General features: G+C 40.2%; 1 protein-coding gene across 4 annotated transcripts; it reads right to left on the minus strand.

The window, feature by feature from the left end:
• Positions 1-1,125: 1,125 nt before the first annotated feature.
• LOC100702622 (NACHT, LRR and PYD domains-containing protein 12) lies at positions 1,126-26,012 on the minus strand. Of its 4 annotated transcripts, XM_025902880.1 has the most exons (10): positions 25,745-26,012; positions 25,514-25,660; positions 23,673-23,751; positions 23,310-23,514; positions 21,360-23,142; positions 18,754-18,927; positions 16,699-16,872; positions 15,838-16,011; positions 15,356-15,529; positions 13,974-15,053 (listed from the first exon to the last, which is right to left on the minus strand). In XM_025902880.1, the coding sequence occupies exons 1-10, from the start codon at positions 25,831-25,833 to the stop codon at positions 14,570-14,572; spliced, it is 3,483 nt and encodes a 1,160-aa protein (XP_025758665.1). In that variant the 5' UTR covers positions 25,834-26,012; the 3' UTR covers positions 13,974-14,569. The 4 variants fall into 4 exon arrangements, with proteins under 4 accessions (XP_025758668.1, XP_025758665.1, XP_025758666.1 ...); XM_025902883.1 differs by lacking the exons at positions 13,974-15,053; positions 15,838-16,011; positions 18,754-18,927 and adding exons at positions 1,126-1,983; positions 2,159-2,205 and having other exon boundaries at positions 25,745-26,010; XM_025902881.1 differs by lacking the exon at positions 25,745-26,012 and having other exon boundaries at positions 23,673-24,234; positions 25,514-25,640.
• Positions 26,013-27,144: the final 1,132 nt, after the last annotated feature.

A 27,144-nucleotide genomic window follows, 5' to 3' on the forward strand; every position in this document is an offset into this window, starting at 1 on the left:
CTGCAAAAAACTTTCCATTTAGATTCCTTAGTGAAATTAAAGAACTACGTTCAAGCCTTCTGTGCCTTTGACAGTGATAGCTTTTTTTCTTGGTATTAAATCAACCAATCAGCTGCTATCAGACAGACACAGTTTTTCTTTTTTTTAAAGGGCCGTCATGTCGAGTAGCTCTTGCAGTCAGAATCAGGATCTGACTTTACTGAGCTCGGTAGACTCTCCATAAGCTCTTCTTCTTTGTTTTCTTTCTTATTCATTTCTATTATTATTCACGAGTGCATGTGGGATATGTCAATGCCAGAGTTGAGAGTCAGGAAGAAAAAGAGTAAGAAAAGGGGAAAAACAGGTGAAAGGATGAGAATCATGTGGAAAAACACAGTGGGTCTCCACCTGCTGCACCTCTAAGAGAAAAGAACAAACACGGATACTCAAACTAAAAACATTGTTGTGTCTCTGAGTGTGACATATACTTCTGAGTCAGAAGTCTTACCCACACTATCCACATCTCAGAGAAAACACTGAATGTGTTACATAGATCATGTTTTCCAACCTGTTTTCAGGAAATCACAGATGCAGAGCTTGTACAGGCGTATGAGTCGTGTATGAGCTCCACAGTTTGGCGAAATGTCCTCCTAAACATGTGTTGATGACTTTGAGCACCATACAACAAAATTCAAAGTGAACCCAGCAACACTGTTTTCATAAAGAGAGTGGTCTTCATGATTCAGAGCAATAGAAGCTGTAGACTCTCATTTTCATAGGGTAGCTGGACAGCAAGGGTTAAATATGTTACTCTGATTCACAAAATGTCTCCACATCCACCCAACAAAGTCTTCAGAAAGGGGTTGTGTGAATAATGTGGTACAAGCCAGACAATGATAACCTGTACATCAGAGACTGACACACTTTGTCAGAGCTGCCATGTCTGAACAGGGAAAGCACGATAGTTACACACTTCTGTGGGCCTCAGTCACACAAACAAATGCAACATGGTGTATACTGTAAATCGTGTGGTCAAAGCCACATGACTCACAGTATATACCATGTTATACTGTGTGACTTATTCATACACCATGTTACATCCTATGTGACTTATTCATTAAATGAGACATTGCTCCAACTCCGAACTTTAATTCCTGCTGTTTATTCAGACTTTCTGCTTTAATGTGACAAATAAAAGAGTTTAGACAGACTTGAAACCAATTAAGCTGCTGTGAAAAGTAAATATGCAAATTTGACTGAAATTCAAGCCAACAAATTAACCTTCATTAAGAGCAGATAAAGAGTGTGAGTGATAAGGAGGAAAATGAGGAAGATAATTGAAGATCTGATCTAATAAAAGCCAGCAGGTAGTGTAACTTTTGAGATACATTCCTCAGGCAGACATGTACAGATTAAACTACCTGTTCAAAACAGTTTCTCTAATAGGAGGACACTCTTTACACTCAACTCAGCACAGACACACTGAGGCACCAGACCAGACATAAAAACCAGGATAAAGAGGTTCAGTGAATGTGGTGTTGAAGGTGTGGAGGTGGATCAGAATGTCAGAGGAGACTCTGTAAAAGGACAGCGTGCCAGCAGGAAAGTCCACATACACTGCTACTCTGTTAGGGACAGAGGAGGACGAGAAGGAGGAGGAGATGGATGTTTCTTTGTTATTGTGCCAGACGGAACGAGGACCATCATCACAGCACCACAGATTCCATGATTGATCATTCCATCCAAACGCACAGTCATTACTCCCTCCTTTCCTTCTGATTCCTCTGTAACTCACTGATATATAAATGTCTCCTCTGCACTCGACCTCCCAGTAACAGCGACCAGTCAGACCATCTCTACACAGCAGCTGAGGATGAACATCAAATCTGTCTGGATGATCAGGATATGACTGCTCCTCTGTCACACGTGTCACCTTCCTGTTGTTGTCAGACAGTTTGAGGTTTGTGTGTACTGTGTTTGTGTCTATTGTGAGTTGACAGGAATCTGATGGAGAGAACAAACACAATCCAGCTGTAGTTATTGATCTATCATGAGTTCATTGATTGACACTTTGATGATGACTCCTGACATCACACATGTGAATGAGTGATGTGACAGTTTGAAGATGGTTGAATGTGTGCTGCTTTGTTTTCATGAATCACATTAAAAACACACTTACACTTCCTCAGACCTGGTGTCAACCACCGGACTCCAGCAGGCTTCACCCTGAAAGGAGGAGGGGGGTCAGACCAGCACAGTCTCTTTCAGCATGCACACATGGACATTGCATCGCTCTCATCCACATACTGTTAGATACTGATAAAGGAACAGTCCAACATTTTTACAAATACACTTCAATCCATATGTGGATCAAACTGCTTATGATTTGGACTGATCCTGGATCTATCAGTACACCACTGTATTGGATGAAATATGACTGATTCTAACTGTGACCTTCATTATCTTTATATTCCTCTTCTCCTGGAAAGGACACCTCCCTGCCTTTGCTGCCAGCTGTTTTTCTTCTCTTGGTGTCAGTGTGATTACTGTGCATGACCTCTGACCTCTGAGTGGGTGCAGCATCCCCATGCAGCATAGCATGTATTTATTTTATTTCCATGCAGAACAGACTGTATGTTATCAGCACAACGAAATCATATTAACTTGTGCATTAAAACATGATACTAGATTATCCACCAATAAATTAGTATATTTTGGACATGTTAACAGATGACAGATTGGGTATGTGATCCTGTTAGCAAACACAGAATATTAACCAGAAACAACTCATTCATTTCCAACATTTACGTTGGCTAATAAAAACCACACCTCATCTCCTAATGCATTTACCTGTCTACACAGGTGTATCTGACATTTTTTCCTCTAATAAACAATACTCTCCACTCTTCAGGTCTGTAGTATATATATCCTATATCCAAGAAACTACCCCCACTAATTCTTTATTCCCCTGAGCTTGCCTTATCTCTGATTCTAACAGACTGCTGTGTCCATGGTGTCCCTTCCGCTCCTAAAAAAGGTAAAATCAACTGCCTTCTTTCAGTCACATACATCAATCTGTCTACTGCCATTCTTCCCATGGCTTTCCCTAGATGAGAAGTTGGAGCTATAGGCCTACAACCTGTGGTCTTAGTGGGGTCTTTCCCTGGTTTCACAGCTGGAATTATTGGAGCTTCTTTCCAGCTTCCTGTCATATTCTATTTGTCCCACACGTCATCAGACTGTTTAACTCCTCACTGGACGGGGGAGGGGGGAAAACAGGAGGACAAAGGAGGGCTGGAACAACTGAGTTGTAGTGCTTTTTTTTCACTGTGCAATAATTGCAATATTTTTTCTTATATTCGACGGTGCAATAATCACTGTGCTATAGACTCACTGAAATGTGCAACCCACTGGTAGTCCTATTTATCCATATTATATATTCTGTATTTATATATGTGTATATTTGTATATATGGTATATTTATGCTTATATCCTTACTCTCATCCCCCTTTATTGTATCTGTAACATGTAACTTCTGTCGGTGCTGCGCTACTGGAAACTGAATTTCCTGGAGGAACCCACCCGAGGGATTAATAAAGTTTCATCTAATCTAATCTAAGAGCAGCAGAACATTCAGTCCTTCATCCCCTAACTGCTTTATCATAATTTAACACACTTGATCCTTCTAAGGGAAGTACGTTTTATGCATTTATGAGCTGCTTTGAATTCACACTTTGCAAAATGAACATTAGATCTATCATCTTCTCCAGGACTTTCCTGATTTAACATTTCAACATGATTTGTTTTTGTTCTCTCTCACACCAACCTTCATCACTTCAATTATTTCCACAAAGGATTTGATTAAATTCTTTAGTCAGGATCTCTGCTTTTTTGAATCCATACTTCCTATTGTTCCTTGACCTACTAATACTGGATTCTGCTGTTGTTTCCTGACTCCATTCATGTTCTTAACTGTACTCCACACATTCTTAATAGGTGTGCTTCTTCCTAAATTACTGCAGTATTCCTGCCAGTATGTTCTTTTAATTTTCTGTTTCCTCGTTACTGCTGAGCCTTCTTTATATTGTGTTTCTTTTAAGCTGCCTGAATGCTGTTTCTGTCCTTTTACATTACATTCTTGATCCCACCATGGTACCATAGTCTTCTGTACTGTTCCTTTACTCACTGGGACAGCTTCTTCAACTGCATTTATTCTAAGATCAGTCAGCTTTTTATGGATATCATCTCCGTCCTCCTCCATCCTAACATCATCTTGATAATTTTATTTTAAATTTTCAAAAATTAAAACAAAAACAAACCCAGAACAAAGACAGACACAAACAGGCTCAGATGCGTTACAGAAAAAAAAACAATTAATTCAAACAAACTTGCACTTCACAATACAGAAAAAAATACAAAAAGCTGAAGTTGATAAAAGTTTACAAATCTGAGTCTAGTTTAGCCCAATCTGGCTTTTGCGAAGTATTCCAAAAAGGGGTTCCAAACTTTCAGAAGAGAATCTTTTGAGTCTTTGCTGAACCTTTCCATTTGTATTATGGACATCATGTCTGTTACCCACAACTGAAAGGAAGGAGGGGTGGGGGACTTCCATTCCCTCAGTATTAATTTCTTGGCGACAATCAGACCTAGCTCCAGTGGCTCCTGCAGTTTAACCGGGAGTAGCTCTGACGTCGGAGAACATCCAAAAATTACAAGTTCAGGTTCGGGCTGTAGAGGTTTCATATATACCTTGGAGTACCAGTCAAATATTTTAAACCAAAAGCTTGTTAATGAGGGACAAGACCAAAATGCATGGAACAACGTACCTTCTGCCCGTCTACACCTGTCACATACTGGGGAGATAGAAGGATAAATCTTGTGCAGTCTGACCTTAGAATAGTGTAACCGGTGGAGGATTTTAAATTGAATTAATTGGTGTCTTCTCTTTATAGAGCAGGAGTGGATTTTGGACAGACACTTCAGGCACCTTCATCCCCGATTCTTTCTCCCAAGCCTGCCTAAGCCCAACGGTATGCACTACAATAGAGTCACCAAATAATTGTACAATTTTTGTGATAAGATGTCTGGAATCAGGTTGGCTCTTGAGTATTTCATAGATCCCATGCTCCGATGGTAGAGTTGCAAAGTCTTTAAACTTGGATTGGATGTAATGCCTGACCTGCAGATATCTTTAAAAGTTTGAATGTGGCAGATTATATTTCCCTTTTAGTTGACCAAATAAAAAAAATTATTATCAATGTACATATCCTTAATAGACACTAAACCCTTTTCTCTCCAGTCATGATAAGTCTTATCTTGCCAAGGAGGCATAAAATCATGATTAAAACATATTGGCATCTGTACAGATGTGTCTGGCAGTTCCAAAAAACGTCTAATCTGATTCAAGATTCTAATGGTTTGTTTTAATACAAAACCCAGACATTTATAAGAGTCCAATTTTTCAAACTTGGTAAATAACATAGCCGACAGGGAGGAATTGTTCACTGATTCAGCTTCCAGTCTAACCCACAATGGGGGTGTCGATGCCTGGTCATCAAGGGAGTCCTGCTGCCAGAACACTAACACTCTGATATTAGCAGCCCAGTAGTAATGTTTAAAACGGGTAGGCCCAGCCCTCCTTCTCTCTTGGTTTTCTGCATATGCACTTTAGAGATTCTAGCCCTTTTACCATTCCAAATATAGGACTGAATGACTGAGTCCAAATGTTTGAAAAAAGCCGCTGTAAGATAAATGGGGAGATTGTGACATAGATATAGAAATTTGGGAAGAGAAATCATCTTAATTGAATTAATGCATCCAATCATTGACAGAGGTAGTGTTTTCCAGTATTCAATGCTTTGCTTTAGACCACAGGTACTCAGTGAAATTCAATTTAAATATTAATTTGGGATCTCTAGGTATGATCAGGCCAAGGTAGCTTAGATGATTCCTAACTACTTTGAATGGAACTTGCTGCAGAAATTCTGGCGAGCTGTTGTTGGAAAGAGGTATAAACTCACTCTTTGACCAGTTGATGGTATATCGTGATAATTTACCAAAAGCTGTAATCAGGCTGAGGAGCAGAGGAACTGATTGTTCAGCATCCTGCAAGTACAGTATTAAATCATCAGCATACAGACTAATGATTCAACACCTCCACCCTGGAACCCCTTGATATCTGGATGCTCTCTTATAGCCACAGCGAGAGGCTCCAAAACGATGGCAAAGAGTGCTGGGGATAGTGGACAGCCCTGCTGCACCGAGCGCTGCAGAAGGAATGGGGCAGACCGGTTGTTATTTGTCAAAACAGAGCACATTGGTTCTGTGTAAATCAGTTTCACCCAAGAAATGAAAGATTCACCAAATCTGCGCAGTGACTCAAACATGTAAGGCCACTTGACCTGGTCAAAAGCTTTATGTGCATTCATGGCTAGAGCAGAGGCTCCCTTAGAATTTTTATTCTAATTTTTATTCTCCCTTAGAATTTTTTTATTCTAATGGTGATAGCGGACAAGCCGCTATCACCATTTAAGGAAACAAACAAAACTCAAACGTTGGTCAATAAACTGAAAAGTAAGTAAAAAAAAAAGAGTTTAGTCACCAAACACTGGCAGGAATAAACAGCCACCGAACGCAGCCCACTAACTGCAAACACACAGCTCACTAGCTGCAACGACTCACATGGCACTCTGGCCCAGAGCTTCTTCTTCTCCTACATTTTAATGGCGGTTGGCAAACAACTTTTAGGTACATATGTTAAGTCTCCGAGAACGGTCCTCCAAGTCTAATAGTTTGGGTTGAAGCTGATCGACAAGTTTTGCCAGGTCATCACATTTGGCTTCAAGCGCTCCCATTCGCTCATCCAGCGCGTTAACGGCTAATTCCTGACCTTCCATTGTAAGTCAGTCTGTACGAATAGCACCGACTGGAACTTGGCCTCGAAAGCATCAAACCGTTCATCAAGTTTCTCCAGGACTGATTCATATTGTCTGGCACATTTCCTGACATATCTTATACATTCTACTCTTGTCATCTGGAGTGACAACTTTAAGCTCAGCCAAGGCCCTGCTGGTACAGCTGTCATTAGCATCAAGCTCGCTAACATTGGTGTTGCTAATGTATCCGTTGATGGTCTTATTCTTGCCTAGGTTTGAAACTTTCTTCGGTGGTGACATTTTAGATATACAATGCAATAATTAATCCACAGGTACGAGTCAATTCCAAATCCTAACATCATCTAACTCTTGCTTTAGACTTAAATATACTCCACTGAGCCACGTCAAACTTGCGGCATCCATTTCTCCACACTCTTTGTTTATCAGCTTTCAGTTCTGTTTTCCAAGTAATGGGATAGTGATTTCATTCCATAGTTGATGTAAAGTTCCAGCCTGTAACCTCCAGTAACAATTCAAAAAGCCACCAATCCTCAAATATACACACCAGCCAATCAGCTCATTTCTCACTATCTTTGTGCTTCATCTCTGTCCTTCTCCTCCCAGCTTGCTTAATAAATCATTACAGGTTAAGAGCCTACCAATGCCATGTAGCTATCAATTAAAGGACAGTATTTAGATCCTTTCATAAAGGATGCTCCAGTGTCTCCCCTGCTAAAGGAGGCAATAAAAGAAGCATTGAAGCACCTTTCCTTAGTATTTGGAGAATTCGTGCAGCTCCTATTGTTTTTCATTCTTCCTGTGCCTGCATTGGATTTCTGTTTTATTGACAGTTTCATGATTTTGGAGTTTTGGCCACTAAATGCTCATTTTTGTCACTTCCTCACCTGTCTCTGCATCTTTCACCTGCCATTAGGATTCATTTTGAAATCATCACCCTTTCAGAGCATTTTACAGTCAGGCTCCAGTGAATGTAGTCCATCTCCACCACCACTCTTTATCTCACATAGTTAATTCAAACATGCCAAATTTACGGTCTATCCTCTTTTGCTCACATCTTAGCCCCTACCACCAGAGATGTGAGCAGAGGATGCAAGGAAGGGATACAAGGAGAGAGGAGTCAAGGCAACAGGGTGTGTTAGCACAACTACAACTGGATTGTATGGTCTCAGATTTACAAGTATTTTTTAGATTCTACTTTTAATAAAATTCTTAACAGGCAATGTCTCTGTGATTGTCAGGGCCTCTCACAATTCATTTTTATTTTTATTAACTTTAATTATTTTAATTAATTAATTAATTTTAATGAATTCATTTTGATCAACAGTTTTCACGGTTTCCAGTGTTTGTGGGACAATAGGATAAATATGTTCTAGCCCTGTCTCTGTATAGAGAATTATCTGACCTGAATGAGGTCAAAAGGGAGGAAGAGGATTTTTCTGAAAATGACTGCACCAGACATACAACTGCAAACATACAGAGATCTATCCAAATGGTGAATAAATTGTAAGCAAAAAACTGTTATCATTAATGTTCTGGCAAAAGGCCTCCTTGAAGACCCCTTACACTAATATCTGTCTTATAATAATATATTTATTAATGTATTTATTATCCAGCTGGATTAGTGTTTCTGCTCCTGAAAATGTTCCAGTATCTGTGATTTGCTCTCGCACTGCAGGCTTACTTGTTGTTCCTACAGTATTTAAGAGTAGAATGGGAGGGAGAGCCTTCAGTTTTCAGGCCCCTCTTCTGTGGAAACAGCTTCCAGTTTGGATTCGGGAGACAGACATTATCTCTACTTTCAAGATTAGGCTTAAAACTTTCCTATTTTTTAAAAGCGTATAGTTTTTCATCCTGTCTTCCTTCTCTCACCCCAACCGGTCGCAGCAGATGGCCGCCCCTCCCTGAGCCTGGTTCTGCCGGAGGTTTCTTCCTGTTAAAAGGCAGTTTTTCCTTCCCACTGTTGCCAAAGTGCTTGCTCATATGGGGTCATATGATTGTTGGGTTTTTTTCCCCTGTATGTATTATTGTATTATTACAATATAAAGCGCCTTGAGGTGACTGTTGTTGTGATTTGGCACTATATAAATAAAACTGAAGTGAAATTGAAAACAGTCAGATAAGTCAAACTTTACTTGACTCATTCTTCTTGCTTCCTCCACTTCCGTACCATTGATTCATTAATGTCAAATTCTCTTGCAGCTGCTCTATTCCCATGTTGTTGCAATATATTAATGACTAACCTTGTATTGTGGATGGATTATATCAGTTGTTCTCCTGACTGAAGTTTGGTACATTTACAGCATCCTGCCATGTGCAATTGCATTTGTCCCAAACCATCGGGAACCCTCACGTTAACTTTTATCGAGTGGAAAAAAGTTAGTGTTCATCCTCCAGCTTCACTGTGTTTATGTTATGCTAACATAGCTGTGTTGCTAGCGGTGACGTAGCACATCATTATATACCAGCTAGTCCAACTTCAGTAACCCTACAAATGTCACAGCTGTTTGGTTTTCTGTCTTCATTTGTGTTGGAAGTGATGGCAGAGTTGTACGTTTTAATTTTTTCAGAAATCTCTCAGTCAGAACATGGTATATCATGTTTAGGTGAAAACTAGTGAGCTAATTTCCTGCTAAGTTCTAACTCCATTAAAGTTAATAAATTCTGTTTTCATGGATGCCTGGATGTTAAACTTAATTGCTACACCTGGTAAAGCAGCGACACTGATCATTTTATTAAACAGGAAAGAATTTAGACAGTTTTTAATTCTCAGTGGTGCTGCAGTGTTCGTTTGACTTTGGGACCTAAAGCAGAGTTTGGACTCACATTACTCCAAGAGGCTGCTGACTACAGTAGCCGTTATGCTCCGACAATCCATAAAGCGTTAGCTTACCAAAGTCATACTAAAACATTTTTTGACAAATTTTTGAGACCCGTGCACCACATAAAATCGTTTCAAGGTCAGTAAGCACAACCAGAATTCATACATAAAGCGCACTGGATTAAAAGGTGCACTGTTGATTTTTGAGAAAATGAAAGGATTTTAAGTGTGCCTTATAGTCGGAAAAAGAAGAAAGTACACTATCAACCTAAGCTCAAGAAGGCCAATAAGGACAGCAAGAATGTGTCGAAAGTTTTAAACAATATGATGGGTAGAGATCTCGCTCCGGTGGTGTCACACATCAGCATGGATGGAATGTTTATAAGTAAAGCTAAGGACATAGCCAATTATTTTAAGAAATTACTACAGCAATAAGATAACAAATTTGAAATCTAATATGAGCAGAAGAGATCCCACTCTATCATGCTGTCCTATACAGGATGCTATCATGAATAATAAGCGATGCCAATTTAAGCTTGAGGCCGTGAATGTTAAGACGGTGGAGCGTTTATTAATATCCCTTCCTGTGAAACATTCTCAGGTTCTGATAATATAGATGGTGAACTGCTCAAAGTTGCAGCTTTGAGCAAAAGTTTGTGTCCCTTCCTACATGTCACATATTTAATAGATGTTTGGTGTGAAGCTTATTTCCACTGTAGTGGAAAGAATCGAAAATAATTCCTATTCCAAAAAATACGAATGTTGGTTTTAATGGTGTCTGTAGCAGACCTATTAGTCTACTCCCTGTTCTAAGTAAAGTTATGGAGAGAATTGATTATAAATAAATTCAACATTATTTAACAGAAAATAATCTACTCACTAAGTTTCAACATGCTTACAAACCTGGTCATTCCACCAGCTCAGGTCTCATTCATTTGACAGATAACTGGTATAAAGATCTAGATGATGGGAAAATGGTTGGGATGGTATTCTTGGACTTTAGTGCTGCATTTGATTTAATAAATCATGATTTTTCAATTGATAACCTAAAATGTTGTGGATTTTCATCAGATGCTCTGCGCTGGATGAAAGGTTTTTTGTCTGGAAGAAGGCAAAAGGTTTATTGTAATGGTCATTTCTCAGAGGGCTGCAACATGAACTGTGGTCTACCCCAAAGCACCTGCCTCAGTCCACTTCTCTATTCAGTTTTCACAAATGATCTGCCATGTATCTTGGGTAAATCTCATCTTTTAATGTATGCCAATGATTCTGCCATGTTTTATTTGGCCAGTGACAACTCTTAATTGACCAGCGTATTACAACAAGATTTGCTAAACATGTTTTACTGAAGTAAAAACAACAAGATTCTAAATGTATCCAAATCTAAATCTATGTTAATTGGAAGTAAAACACGTTTAGTCAACAGTCCACAACTGAATTTTTCCATATCCAGATCAGTATTAGAGCAGGTCACATAGGTTAAACTACTTGGTGTTACCATAAATCACCACCTTTCATGGTCTCAGCACATAGACTTTGTTATTAAGAAAATGGGACAGGACATAGCTATGGCTAGGAAATGGTCTTTCGATATCACTTTTTCAATCATGAAAGATGTCTCCAAAAGTTGATTCTGTTCATCTGGACGTAGTGTTTTTAGTGGGAAAAACATTTCGTCACTCATCCAAGGGACTTCTTCAGTCTCAGCTGACTGCAGGTTTCCCTAATCTTATAAACAGTAGATTTGCATAATGACTGAAACTAGCACCACTGAAGGAACAATCGGCTGGGAGGTCAGTTCCTTCATCATAATTATGCAAATTCTCATGACCATTGATCAACAACCACTGATCAAGGCCCACGGATAAAAGGCCACTGATCAAAGGCCATGAGTACCATTCACATAGAGTTAGGGAATGGCTGCAATCACAGCATTGTAAGATGGCGAAAGATGTACCCCTAGGCCCCCTCCTCGATTCAGAGATAGTCTTTCCCTTTTCACGTAAATGGCCTCTTTGAGTCCCTGCTCAAACCAGCGTTCCTCCCTGCCCAGGATGTGTACATCCGCATCATTGAAAGAGTGTCCACTGGCCTGTAGGTGTAAATAGACTGTGGAGTCCTGGCCTGACAAAGTAGCTCTTCTGTGTTGTGCCATCCGCTTCGCCAGAGGTTATTTGGTTTCCCCGATGTATAAATCCTGGCAATCCTCCTGGCACTTAACAGCGTACACTATGTTACTTTGTTTGTGTTGGGGGGGGGGGGGGGGGGGGGACACGATCCTTGGGGTGGACCAATTTTTGGTGCCATTTGGGGTCATCCTGTAATCTCTTATGAACTACCTCCAACGTGTCCGTGACTGGGATGCAAGTGAAGAGAGATGTAACATCGTACGAGACCATGGTTTCATCTGCCTCCATAATGACATCTCTCACCTTCTCAACAAAATCCAGGGTGTTTTGGATGTGGTGTTCAAAGCTGCCTACCAGCAGGTTGAGGATCAAAGCCAGAAACTTAGAGATGTTATAGGTTTCGGAGTTGATCATACAGACAATCGGTCTTAAAGGTGCACCCTGTTTATGTATCTTCAGCTAACCATAGTGACTTGGTGTAGATTCGCCTGAGTATAGCCTGTAGTATGAGGTCCAGTCATTAGCATTGTCTTGTTCTAACTGCTTCAGATAGTCTATCACCCTCTTCCTGTAACCACTTCCTGGGTCTTGTTTCATGGGCTCATAAATATTTTCGTCACTGAGCAGTGACAAAGTTTTCTCATGATAGTCTTTCTGGTTTAGCAATACTGTGCACCTACCCTTGTCTGCTGGAAGGACGATAATGTTGTTGTAATTACTAAGTTATGTGAGTGCCTTCCTTTCCTCCATGGTGATGTTGGATGCTGGGGGCTTTGCATTTCTGAGACAGCCGTAGTTGCTCAGCTTCCACTGCTGTAATATTGTTGTTTCAAATTGCTGTTTCTGTGGGTGTGATCAGTTCCTTCAGTTCCTTCATTTTTTTTCCTTCAGTGGTGCTAGTTTCAGTCATTGTGCAAATCTACTGTTTATACGATTGGGGAAACCTGCAGTCAGCTGAGACTGAAGAAGTCACTTGGATGAGTGACAAAACGTTTCTCCCTCTGAAAATGCTACGTCCAGATGAACATAATCAACTTTTGGAGATTTACTTGACTGATTTCCTGGATGGTTGAGCTGCATCAAGACATGAAAGATGTCATTAATGCACTAGTATTGTCTCATTTGGATTATTGTTCAAGCAGCTAATAAGACAGAGCTTAACAAACTTCAGTTAGTCCTGAATAAGGCGGCCAGATTAGTGTTGAGATGTTCATTCTATACCAGTATCAATCGAATGCATAATAAACGTTTTTGGCTTCCTGTACAAGCTAAATTACACTATGGCTTACTTTTATTTATCAAGAAAGCAATACCATTAAACGCATTTTCTTTCTGCTCAGCTGCAGTATCCAGGTGAAATACATAATCATGCTACACAATTTTTAACAAACTGCAATTTAGTAATTCCTCGAGTTAAAAGTAACTTTTTGAAAAACTGTTATATTTAGAGTATCTTTTAAGTGGAATAAATTGCCTCATGCAATTAGAGAATTAGCAACTATTCCTAAATTTAAGGAAACATTTAAAAGCCTGTTTACACTTTTAAATGTTTTTAATTATTGTAAATATTGTAATAAGGCAATGTTGTGATTTGTTTTGGATTTTTGTGTACTGTGCCTCAATGTTTGTGATATTTATATGCATATATTTTAACAATTGTAAAACCTCACTGTGGCTGTAAGAGCCAAATTATGTGGATATTTTTGCATCTACATTATTGTGTAATGTTTTATTAGATTGTATTTGATGGCTTGGGCCCCAGGAAGACTAGCAACCACTATTGTGGAAGCTAAAGGGGTTCCTTATAAATAAATAAAAATAAATAAAATAAATCTTGCAAAAGTACACCCCACCCCCACCCCCACCCCCCAGTGTTCCTTGCAAACTCTAAATGAAATAAACAGGGATTAAAGGACATAATATGTTTCCAGCTCTTCCTCCTCTATCAGACATTCTCTCCATACCTGAGAGTTTCCAGTCTCCAGTGTGGATCCTTCAGTCCAGCCGACAGCACATTAATTCCTGAGAATCCTGGATGATTGTAGCTCAGGTCCAGCTCTCTCAGATGGGAGGGGTTGGAGCTCAGAGCTGAAGCCAGAGAACTACAGCCTTCCTCTGTGATCAGACAGCCTGACAGACTGTACAGACACAAAATAAAAATTAATCTAAAAAGCTTTTCACTGAAGGTCTCTCTTTGCTGGACCCTCATTCATCCCATCCATTCAATTCAAGTTAGGATTTTAAAACAGTAACTGAACTGGACTGAGGCCTGGCCACCAGACGCTCACCCTTGGGCACCCTTCCCGGGCCTGACTCCAGGGCGGGGCCCTGGTAAACATATCCTGCGCAGGGTAAAATATTCCCTCGGTGATATTCAACAGGAATTAAAACAAGATAATATGGGAGAAATATATTCTCTGAATGGATATAGTCTCTCTTTACAGTCCTTGTTACTACTTGTCATGGTCTAGGGTCAGATGACTCCGCGTTTAAGTTTTGTTTATTCAGTGTTCTGGGATTTTGTGGGGTTTTCATAGTTTTGTCTTTTGTATTTCATGTTCCTTAAATTATCTTTAGATCACTGTGATTTTCCAGCTTTTAGGCTTTGTCTCTGTACCTCCCTAGTGTTCCTTGTTTCTTGTGTTTCTGGTTTGATATTTGTGTTATTTCATGTTCCCATTCCCTCATTACTTCATTGTTTATTTAAGCCCTGTATTTTCCTTTGCCCTTTGTTGCAGCATACCCTCTTATCTGTGTAAGTCTCTTCCTGTGTTTCTAGTTTCAGTGTTAGTTCCTTGTTTCTGGATTCCTGGTGTTTGAGTTGAAACAGTATTTTTAATTGTATCTTTAATGTCTGTATTAGAGAACATAACATGAACAAAAAGGACTTTGGGATTCATTGCAGTATTATAAAAAAAACCTTTACTGACAGTAATTTGAAATAATCCAGCCAAAGGTATATAAAAGGCTCCTGATAATACTATAACCTTCAGACATATATTCAGTAATACAATACAGATTCTAAATAATGCTGAGTGACAAAGACTGAATCCTGACCTCAGAGTTTCCAGTATACAATATGTACTGTTCAGTGCAACAGACAGAAGCTTAACTCCTGCATCCTCTATGTCGTTTTCACTCAGGTCCAGCTCTCTCAGTCTACAGGACTGGGAACTGAGAGCTGAGGACAGAGCTTCACAGCTTCTCTGTGAGAGGTTACAGACACTCAGTCTGAAAAATAATCAACACAAAGACAAAAAAATAAATTAATAAAAATAGAAAACTACTACACTGAAATTTAAATGCATTGATGGTGTAGTGATAAGTGACTATATCTGGCAATATTAAATGTTCCTCAAGGACTGGTTGGAATTGCTATTGTCTGATTTTAAACACATCAGGAATTCACTGTCATTTACAAATCATGAGAAATGATACACTACAATAACAAATGCATGTAACTGACCTTTATTAGCTAAAAGTTTAATTGGTTAATTATGTCATTTGACATAAATAAACATCCTTGATCTGACCTCAGAGTTGCCAGTTTACAATGTGGACTTTTCACTCCAGCAGACAGAAGCTTCACTCCTGAATCTTGTAGGTTGTTGTTACTTAGGCCCAGATCCCTAAGGCTAGAGGACTGGGAGCTGATAACTGAGGACAGAGATTCACAGCTTCTCTCAGAGAGAAAACACCCATATAGTCTAGAAATCAAGAACACACACACGCACGTGCACGCACACACACACACACACACACAAGCTGAAATTACAGTATATTGATTGTACAGTGATGAGTTACTTGATCTGGTAATGTCTCTTATGCTCCAGGACAAGGTGGGATTGCTATTTCCTTATATTAAACATCAGAAATGTGTCAATTTACTGTGATTTGAAAATGATGAAAAATACTAAGATGTAAGAACAAATAAATAATACTGCCCTTTAGTGGCAAAAAGTTTTAATTGATTAAATATGTTATTTGATGAAAAATAAATATTATTTGATCTGACCTCAGAGTTTCCAGTGTACAGTGTGCACTCTCCACTCCAGCAGATAGAAGCTTCACTCCTGAATCTTGTAGGTTGTTGTTACTCAGGTCCAACTCTCTCAGTCTTGAGGATTGGGAGCTGAGAACTGAGGAAATTGCGTAACCACTTCTCTCTGAGAGGAAACAGCTGCTTAGTCTACAAATAAAGAACACACACACACAACCACACACACACACAAACACACACACACACACACACACAAAAACTGAAATCAAAGTGTATTGATGGTACAGTTCTTACTAGATCTGGGAATATCTATTATGTTCCAGGACTGGAACAAATCAAGCATATGTGTGAATTCAATAAGGAAGAGCTATGGCCTCACATCTGTCTGCTTCCAGGTGCTGCCAGCTAAATCTAAGTTTCATCACTCCCACTTTCCCACGATGTCAAGTTCTTTGTATCATCACTGGTTTATTCCAATCACTTTCTACTGGCCTTCTCCAGGCCAATCAGTAGTCATGCCCCATACTTTAAATCTCACTGTGCATTTGTCATTCTCCTTTATAGAAGCATTTGTGGAACCCACCTCATCCCCATCTCCACCTCTCATTACTCAAGCTTGATTCAAGCCACCACCAGCGTTTAGGCTGCAAGGGGTCCTGCTCTAATCCCTTTCACAGCTGGGGTTCCATTCAGCTGAGACAGGCCATCGGACTCTAACCACCAAACACCAATCTATATTCTGTTCATCAATAAATCATATTCATTCTTTCTAATGATCCGTCCTTGTTGAAATGCATGAAGTTGCCCTCTAGTAATAAAAGGTTTTACATGGTCAGTTATGTTCTTTGATGAAAAATAAATAGTCCTTGATCTGACCTCAGAATTTCCAGTTTACAATTTGGAACCTTCAGTCCACAAGAGAGAAGCTTCAGTCCTAAATCTTGCAGGTTGTTGTTACTTAAGTCCAGCTCTCTCAGTTTACAGTACTGGGAGCTGAGAACTGAGGAGATTGCTTCGCCGCTTTTCTCCGAGAGGAAACAGCCAGTCAGTCTGAAAAAAAAAAATGTTCAAGCTAAAGTGAACAAATGTCAATTTGCAAAACAATTCATAATTCACATAACATTTAAGCTAAGACCAAAATGTAAAATTTTTAAATTGCTCAGTACAGTCACACTAATACCTCTTCATTGAAATGGACAAAGAGCTGGTACATTTAGTTACACTATCTTAGTGCTGACACAGGCACATAGGACTGCTGGTCACTCATCTTTAAATAATGTTGGTAGATACAGTTCAAATTAATCCTTATTTATTTCAAATACTTGACCCCAGTAGTATCCCTCAGTTGATCCTCAATCTTAAACAACCCATATTTGGTAATTTTCCTTTAACCCTGTAAAAGGCAGTTTTCTTGTGATGGGCCAGTTTCAGGAAATATAATGGCACTCACTCACTGTAAGCGCCATCTCAACCACCTTCATGTTGGTTTTCTTTCAAACAAAAAACTATAAACTTACTAAAAACATTATTTCTGATTATTTGATTGGAATGCACATTTTTCATATCTATCTTTACAATTTAATAGCAGGACATCTCTGTTTTCTAAATATTATACTGTTTCATTTCTTTTATATATTCAAACAGCTTTAAATTGTTGGAAAACAATCTGAAAAGTAATAGACAAAGAAACAAAAACAAACAAACTAACTTACTAAAACTAATTTTAAACTGCAAATATTCCCATTACATTTTCAAGTATCTTTCAAATTAAATAACCAAAAACAGAAAGGTTGATTTCTGATAATTGGTTGAAAACCCTTTGCTGGCAATGGCAGCCTAAAGTCTTGAACATATGCATATAACCAGATGCTGGGTTTCATCCTTTTGATGCACGTCCAGGGCTTCAGTGCAACAGCTTTCAGTTGTTATTTGTTTGTAGGCCTTTCTGTCTGGTTTAGTTTTCAACAAGTGAAACACATGCTCAACTGGGTTAGGATCAAGCAAGTGACTTGGCCATTCAAGAATATTCCACTCCTCTCCTTTAATAAACTCCTGGGTTGCTTTAACAGTATGTTTTGGGTCATTGTCCAGCTCTATTATGAAACACTGCCCAATCAATTTAACTGCATTTAGCTGGATCTGAGCAAACAGTATGTCTCTGAACACCTCAGAATTAATTCAGCTGCTTCTGTCCTGTGTCACATCATCAATAAACTCTAGTAAACTCTCAATAGTCATCTCAAGTTGTTTAACAGCGTAAGGTAACACCCTACAAAATTGGCAAGAAAGCCCGACCATCAGAAAATCCACTGTAAGCAGCACTGGTGATAATGGGAAGGAAGAACAGAAAGATACTCTAGATTAAATTAGGCCACAGGAAGACCATCTACCATGACTGGTTGCAGGATAAAGGGTAAGAGAAGGGGTAATCACAGACAGAACCTAAGAAAATACAAGGAGAAAGAAAAACCAGTAATTTGGAGTCAAATTTAGAATCCAATCAAATGTAAATAGAAGTTCACTTGACAACTCGATAAAGATTAATAATAATAATGGATTGGATTTCATATAGCGCTTTTCAAGGCACCCAAAGCACTTTACAATGCCACTATTCATTCACTCTCACATTCACACACTGGTGGAGGCAAGCTACTGTTGTAGCCACAGCTGCCCTGGGGCAGACTGACAGAGGCGAGGCTGCCATATCGCGCCATCGGCCCCTCTGGCCAACACCAGTAGGCGGTAGGGTAAAGTGTCTTGCCCAAGGACACAACGACCAGGACAGAGAGCCCAGGGATCGAACCGGCGACCTTCCGGTTGCAGATACGCTTCCCAACCCCCTGAGCCACGGTCGCCCCAGATTAGCTGTTTATGCTAAAAAATAAAATTAAAATTTTTAATGATCATCTGTAGAAAAGTTTGAATCCTGACCTCAGAGTCTCCAGTTTACAATTTGGATTCTTCAGTCCAGAAGATAGAAGCTTCATTCCAAAATCTTGCAAGATGTTGTTACTCAGGTCCAGCTCTCTCAGGCTAGAGGATTGGGAGCTGAGAACTGAGGACAGAGCTTCACTGCTTCTCTCTGAAAGGTTACAGGTGCTAAGTCTGAAACACACACACACACACACACACACACACACACACACACACACACACATATGTAATGGATTTGATTTAATATGTTTTTATATGTTGAACTGACCTGAAAGTATACAGAGTGCAAGAAAATTGAATGTGTCAGTGTACACTACAATTTATGATTAACTAAAAATAAATACAGTTAAAGTTTAGAAAAAACAACGCAGTTAAATTTGTGAAAACTCAATCCATCCCCTCCAAAATCGCTACCTTATTGTGGTGTAGCAGTTTGTTTGTCCCAAGGATCCCAGGGGCAGTGCGTCGTGTAGCTTTTGCCCCCTGGTAGGGTCACCCATTGCTAACTGGTCCTGGGTGAGGGACCAGACAGAGTGATTCGAAAGACCCCTATGAGTAGAACATCAACAGAACAGTTTACCCTGCCCAGGATAGGGTTACCGGGGCTCCACCCTAGAGCCAGGCCCTGGGAGGGTGCCCGAGGGCACAGTTTTAAAAAGGGACATGGGCTCATCACCCTGTGAGCCCACCAGCCGCAGAAGGCGGTGCAGTGGGCTCATCACCCTGTGAGCCCACCAGCCGCAGAAGGCGGTGAAGTGGTCAGGTGCAATGTGTGCCAGGCAGTGGCAGGAGTGGAGGCACATAAACACAATGGTGTCCAAAAGTGCACATGCAACCAAGACACCCTAGGCCACAGGTCAGTGATCGAGTTTGTAATCATCTCAGACCTGCAGCTATGTATTCTGGAAACTCAGGTAAAGGGAAGGGCTGTCCCCATGCTTTTTAATTCCTTTTTTTATCCAGTGTATCATAAAGCCAGCTACTGTTTGGTTAAGGTTGCCCTCCTCCATGAAGGTTCACCCTACATTTAATGTCTCTGAACTCAGGCCTGCCTCTTGCAGTTCTCTGTGCCCTCTTTCCAGACCCCTTCTGGCTGCCTGGGTGGTAGATAGTGCCCAAGCCTATACGGTGCCTGACCGTATAGGATGTCATTCATCATTCATGTCTTTCATTTTGGACCCTGATCTGACTAATGACTTTTACATGAGGCATCCCGACAAGCCAGGGAGGCTGCCTGGAGGAGTCCATTTGGGGAGGGGATTATTAGGAACCGGGATGGCGTGTGTTGTTGTTGTGTTGTCATTCCCATTTTTCTGAGCACTTCCTGACTTCCCGACACACCTGTAGAGCATCAGGCATTATCAGTCAGGGGTATAAAAGGAGCAGTGCAGCTGATGTCTGGCGTCAGCGTATTGTCTCACCCACAAGTGGTAAAGTGGCAGTTGTACTTAGCGGCTGATTTTGCGACTGAAAAAGTGCTTAACGGATTCTTGCCTGTCTTCCTTCCTCCAGCTTGTCTCTTTTCCCCCATCCGCCTGTGCTTCCAGCTCTACGCAACCGCATCCAAGCCGGTAAACAAACGTGTGACATTTTTGCTCTGTAACTCTATTTCTTCATGTAACTCTTGTCTTTCCTCTTGTCTGTTCGTTTTGATACTTTGGTGTCACGGTTCGATATTTTTTCGATACAAAAAAATGTTCATGCCTTTTTTAAGTTATTAAAATTATAAATATTTCTTTTAACTCAAAAGTACAGTTTTTAAATTAAATGTTGCTGAAATAACAAAACGATTAAAAAAATAAATGTATCTGATGGAGAAATCTCTCATCTGTGGAAAAGAGCGTTTATTACAGAGAAATGGCTCTTTCCAAAATAAAAGCTATTTTGTTGACAGCAATAAAAGTAGCAATTGCCCTGTCTATCTCTTTTGCCCTCTTAGAATCCTGTTCTAACGGCTGTCTAAATGACTTGGGTAAAGTTTGTAGCATGCGTGCTTGTTGTTGTTTTTGTCTGCTTCCACTTGTCTTTGCACTAGCGTGATGTCGGCGTAAATGTGCAGTCATATTCGCTGTGTTCCAACCGATGTAATTGAGCATTGCGTGGCACATCCGACATACTGTTGTACTTTTGTCCACAACGCGCTTAAGTAGGGTCATACTTGATACATACATGAAAACCAAAATAGTTCCAAACGCCAGATCTGAGTGATGGTAGATAAGGTTCAACTTCGGGTACTGTTGAGACAGTTGCCATGCTAACTTGAGTGAATGCATGTGGGTGGCGCTCAGTGGATCTGCACTTGACAGTGCAGCCTAGGCGAAGTAATCAAGCACAGATCCACTGAGCCGGCATCGTCAGAAGAAAAGTTGATCAAATAAATTAAAAATTTTGTATCGTTCAATACATATGCGTACCAAACCGAAAGTTCTGTATCGAACGGTTCGATATATATATATATATATATATGTATAGATAGATAGATAGATAGATAGATTAGTCAAATATTAAAAAAGTCTTATACTTGACTGAGTTACTGAGATACTTTTTGTTAAATAGGATCAACATTTATTGTTTAAAGAATGCATGACCACATATTTACTTACAGAGCTTTGTTTGAGGCTTTGACCACTGGCAGCAGCCTCAGAAGAGCCTCCTCTGAAGCAGAGAATTTCTTCAAGTCAAACACATCCAGATCTTTTTCTGACGACAGTAAGATGAAGACCAGAGCTGACCACTGAGCAGGAGACAGCTCATCTGTGGAGAAACTTCCTGATCTCAGAGATTGCTGGATCTCCTCCACTAGAGAACAATCATTCAGTTCATTCAGACAGTGGAGCAGATTGATGCTTTTCTCTGCAGACAAATTCTCACTGAGCTTCTCCTTTATGTACTGGACTGTTTCCCGATTGGTCTGTGAGCTACTTCCTGTCTGTGTTAGAAGACCTCTCAGGAGAGTCTGATTGGTCTGCAGTGAAAGACCCAGGAAGAAGCGGAGGAACAAGTCCAGGTGTCCATTTGGACTCTGTAAGGCCTTATCCACAGCACTCTGGATAAGAATGAGCATGTCGAAAGATTGACTTCTTTTGAACTTCTGGGAGGTTGTTTGTTGTTCTTCCAGCACATTGACCCCAGAGTTGATGAAGGTCAGATGGACATGAAGAGCAGCCAGAAACTCCTGAACACTCAGATGGGTGAAGCAGAACACCTTCTCCTGGTACAGTACTCTCTCCTCTCTAAAGATCTGTGTGAACACTCCTGAGTAAATTGAGGCTGCTATGATATCAATGCCACACTCTGTCAGGTCTGATTCATAGAAGATCAGGTTTCCTTTCTGCAGCTGATCAAAAGACAGTTTTCCCAGAGACTCAATCATCCTTCTGCTCTCTGGACTCCAGTGTGGATCATACTTTACCTTCCTCATTTTGGCCTGAACCACCAGGAAGTGAATGTACGTCTCAGTCAGGGTCTTGGGTAGCTGTCTTCCCTCTCTGGTTTCCAGCACATCCTCCAGAACTGTAGCAGTGATCCAGCAGAAGACTGGGATGTGGCACATTATGTAGAGGCTTTGTGATGTCTTGATGTGGGAGATGATTCTGCTGCCCTGCTCCTCATCTCTGGATCTCTTCCTGAAGTACTCCTCCATCTGTGGATCAGTGAACCCTCTGATCTCTGTCACCATATCAACACATTGTGGAGGGATCTGATTGGCTGCTGCAGGTCGTGTGGTTATCCAGATGCGAGCAGAAGGAAGCAGGTACCCCCTGATGAGGTTTGTCAGCAGCACATCCACTGAGGTTGGCTTTCTAGGGTCAGTTAGGATTTCATTTTTGTGGAAGTCCAGAGGAAGTCGACACTCATCCAGACCATCAAAGATGAACACAACCTGGAAGTCTTCAAAGCTGCAGATTCCTGCTTTTTTGGTTTCAGTAAAGAAGTGATGAACAAGTTCCACCAAGCTGAACTTTTCCTCTTTCAGCACATTCAGCTCTCTGAAAGGGAATGGAAATATGAACTGGATGTCCTGGTTGGCTTTGTCTTTAGCCCAGTCCAGAGTGAACTTCTGTGTCAACAGTGTTTTCCCAATGCCAGCCACTCCCTTTGTCAGCACTGTTCTGATTGGTTTATCTCTTCCAGGTGAGGCTTTAAAGATGTCTTCTTGTCTGATTGTTGTTTCTGGCCTGTCTGGTTTTCTGGATACTGTTTCAATCTGTCTGAGCTCATGTTCATCATTGACCTCTGCAGTCCCTCCCTCTGTGATGTAGAGCTCTGTGTAGATCTGATTCAGCAGGGTTGGGTTTCCTGCTTTAGCGATCCCCTCAAACACACACTGGAACTTCTTCTTCAGCTTAGATTTAAGTTTACGTGGACAAACTGTAACAAGATGTTCTAAATGAAAAAAAACAGTGGAATATGAGTCATTTTTTTAAGTAGTGCAAATTACAGTTTTATTTTCTAAAGCGTTACCCTTGAAAATATGTCTGTCCCTCTGCTGAGCCATAAATAAATACTCCATTTATCACCAGCAGTTTAACTCTTTAGATAAATCCTCTTACTTCTATGCAGACAGTCAGCCAGCTTCCCCTGCTTCTTCCTCCTCATGAAGTCCAGTGTGATCTTCACAACTGACACTCTGCTTCTGCTCCTCTGCTCATCATCCTCCACCTGACTCTCTAAGCCTTCTGGGTAATCTGAACTCAGAACCGTTTGAATCTTCTTCAGCTCGTTCTTCACAAAAGTGATGATGTCGTCCTCCAGCAGCTGGAACAGAATATTTTATGAATGACCCAATCAGACTGAAATCATGAGCCAAACATCAGATCCATATTGGACACACTGACAATCCACTGGTCTAGAAAGATCAGCATGGAGGTGCTGAACAGAATAGATGTGAAAGTTGTTGTTGTACATGTACAGACCATAAATATGGAGTCCAGGTGTGTTTCAGTCTGCTGGGAGACCTGACCACTGGGAACCTCTAAGCTCTCCTGGTCCACTCTGTGGAGGAATCATGAACAATTAGTTCAAGCACAAGATAACAGTCAAGACGTTATCTGCTTTGCACTGTTTATAAGAGAACTTCATCTTAAGTGTGTAAAGTTTTGTCTCTGATATATCAGGAAATATTATTTAGTGTAAATATTATTATGTTTGTTTTAAATCCTTATGGATGTCTGTCAGGTTGAGTTTTCTCTTGAATCTCGGTTCTCTGGGCCCGGGGCTCAGTCTGGTCTGGCGTAGCTGGCTGCCGGTGGAGCCTGCGGGCTTGTTGCTGCGGCAAACCATGGTTGCTGGGTGACCCCCATTCAGGGCACTCCTCAGCTATAGGTGGATGGTGAGATAGCCTTTGTAGTTGGCCTCCCTGGGCAGTCATGCTCTTGCGGGGCTTCTGGATCTGTGGGACCCGGATCTCCTCCTTGCCTGCTACATGGGAGCAGGGCTATGGCTCACACCCACAAGTAGACACTTATGTGGAGAAACCTGAAGAATACAAGCACGCTCACACACAGACAGGTGTGCACACAAGTGTACACACAGGTAGTCACAGACGCACACTATTTTGGTTTGCTGCTGCCTCTAAACATATCATGCAGTATTAGTACTGTATGCAGCTCAGCAACATTCAATATGTATTATTTACTGTTACTTATGCTTATGTTGGTTGTTCCTGTGGCTTCCCTACTGTGTTGTTTTCTTTTTGCAGTTTTTTTCAGCAGGTGATCAGATTTTCCATTTCTTTTCTCGCTATCTGTTGTTTCCTCTATTTTTTCCCTCTCATTCTGTTTACTCTCTTCCCAATTTCTCTTTCTTCCTTCTTTCTCTTTCCCATCTCCCGGTCTTTTCTGTTGTGATTGTAATAACTTTAAAAAAAAATCTAATAAACAATGAAATATAAACAATGAATATCAAAATATAAGAAAACTCAGAAACACTGGGTCACATGACCCAGGACTGTGACAGTAGCAGGAGAAAATCTAACCACGCAAGCAAACTGAAAGAGCTGAGTGTGTCTGAATGATGCAGCTGTTGGTCTGCAGTTAATATTTGGTTCCAGCTGTTGTTCATTAACAGGTTTCAGGTTTATGAGAGAGCTGATAGATCAATATGATTTCTGTTTGGTTATCTCCACACAGCAGATAAAAACTCTGTGTATAATATATCCTAACATGGAACACAGAGGAGGAGAAATGAAAAACTAACAAATGTATTTATCAATTTAATTAATAGTTAATCTCAAATTTATTTACATATTAGTAATTCTAAGATGCTTTTTTTTATCTTCTTTCCGAGGATTCTTTTATATTTTTTGATATGTATAGCATTAGCAAAAAAAAAAAAAAAAAAAAAATCCCCCAGGGGCATCTCAAACATTTTGTACTTACAGAATCTTCTTTGAATGTGAACAAATAATAAGATTTTCATTCCACTTTTTAGTATGTGTTGGAATACATTTTTTGAAGATAATTATAATATAATAATATATCAATGGGAAAACTCTCAGTATGTTCATCTTGGAATAATTGTGGGGTTTTTTTGTTGTTTTTTTAACTGCAGAGTTTTTTTCTTCACTGATGTTTGTTGAGACTGATCACTTCCTGTTTGCTAAAGTTGATTTTCACTTGTTTAGAAACCAAGGGTTTGTTTTCAAGAGATAGTTAAAATGGGATTGAGGGAATGACATGTTTGCACTGCACTTTATATCCAACAACATCAAGCAGTTCAATCAACTCTCAAAGAGTTCATGTTACTAATAACTCACCTGTCTGCAGCAGACGGTTGCTGGACTTTAAATTCAATGTAGCGATCATGTGACTGGTCACTCTTAAAGGACACACTGGAACCTGAATCTGAATCAGATTCAAATTCCGATTTAGGTTCAGTTTCAGGTTCAGGTCCAGGTTGGTTCCTGTGAATAATGATGGAGCAGTGATATGAGTGCTGAGCTGTGACATGTTGAAGAGTCATAGACAGTTAGAGATGGTCATCTCACCTCTGAGCTTTGGTCTGGCTCTCATGTTCCCCACACGGAGTGGTTTTAGAGGGAGGGACTCCCTCCTCTCTGTCCTCACACTGATCCATGCTGCTGAATTCACATCCACACCAGCTCACACACACTTTCTACCTTCACCTGCAGAGGAAACACAAATCATTAACGTGCACATCAACTGAGATGTGCACATCAGAGTTCATGTCTGATGTGTTGGATTAACATCCACTCCATCTGAGACAGCTTTCATCAGTTCAGTACAAAAAGTGTCACAGAGCCGATTTCCCTCCATTACTGTAGTCCTACAAAGCAGCAGATAAAACATGTCTTTAGAAATGACAGACAGCAGGTTTTATTTCAGTAACAATGCCCAGGACCAAGCTGACTGCTCACAGAGAGTGCATACTCTAACTGCTAGCTGCTCTGCTAGCTAAGCTAACTAAGTAACAGTTAATCTGACAGCAGTTACTGTGGACGCAGGACACATTTACTGTGTTTAGTCTGATTCCAGATGGTTCAGATTAAGTCGTGTCAGTCAAACAGAAATGTTGTAGATTTATTTTTCAGGAGCTTCTAGCAACAAACACAGAATTGAATCATATGAAGAGCATGAATTTACATCCTAATTTTACATTTGATTTTAAATCTAATCATTAAACTGTAAACTGAGATGAATGCTATGTAGGAGACAGAAAGTGACAAAAAAGTCAGAGAAACAGATCAGAGACTAAATAAAACAAAATAGAAGAGAAGAGAAATTTCCCTTATTGACTCTCATTGAGGGAAATTTGCAGGCTCCAGCAGCAAAGTGAAAGGCAGGTGGAGCATGCAGATTCAAACAAAAGTAAAAAACAAGAGATAAGAGACTGTACATGGTAAACTTACAACATCAGAAAGAAAAGTACAGTTGTACAGTTATTAAAAAGAGAGATACTTAGACTCAAAGAATTTTTTTTCAAAAAAGATGTGAATGACCCAGCAAACAAGCCACAGTGTATGCTTCACAAATACGCACCATCCTGGCAACAAATCTATACCAACCAAACCCAAAATGGCCACGAACAAATCAAATTTAAATGAATGAGCCCTGACTTGTCACAAACTGGGCCACACAGCGATGACAAAATCTCAGAGATGCATGCAAATGGTATCCAAACAACTATCTTATTTTAAGAAAATAAAACCAAAAAAGAAAGCTTACACAACCTATGGCTTATGGAGTCAGTACAATTAGTGGTGTAGAGGAGTGTATGGGTGAAAGAATGCAATCTTGTTTAATGCAAAACCAAACTAAACCAAAGGCCACCAAAATCCACATCCAAATCAAATGTTATCTCAGGGGAAAGCACCACCCAGAAGCTGAGCTGTGAAAGCTTTCATAGAGTAAAACTGTTCATATGTCA

This window comes from Oreochromis niloticus, linkage group LG23 (assembly GCF_001858045.2).
Source record: "Oreochromis niloticus isolate F11D_XX linkage group LG23, O_niloticus_UMD_NMBU, whole genome shotgun sequence".
Classification (NCBI taxonomy): domain Eukaryota; kingdom Metazoa; phylum Chordata; class Actinopteri; order Cichliformes; family Cichlidae; genus Oreochromis; species Oreochromis niloticus.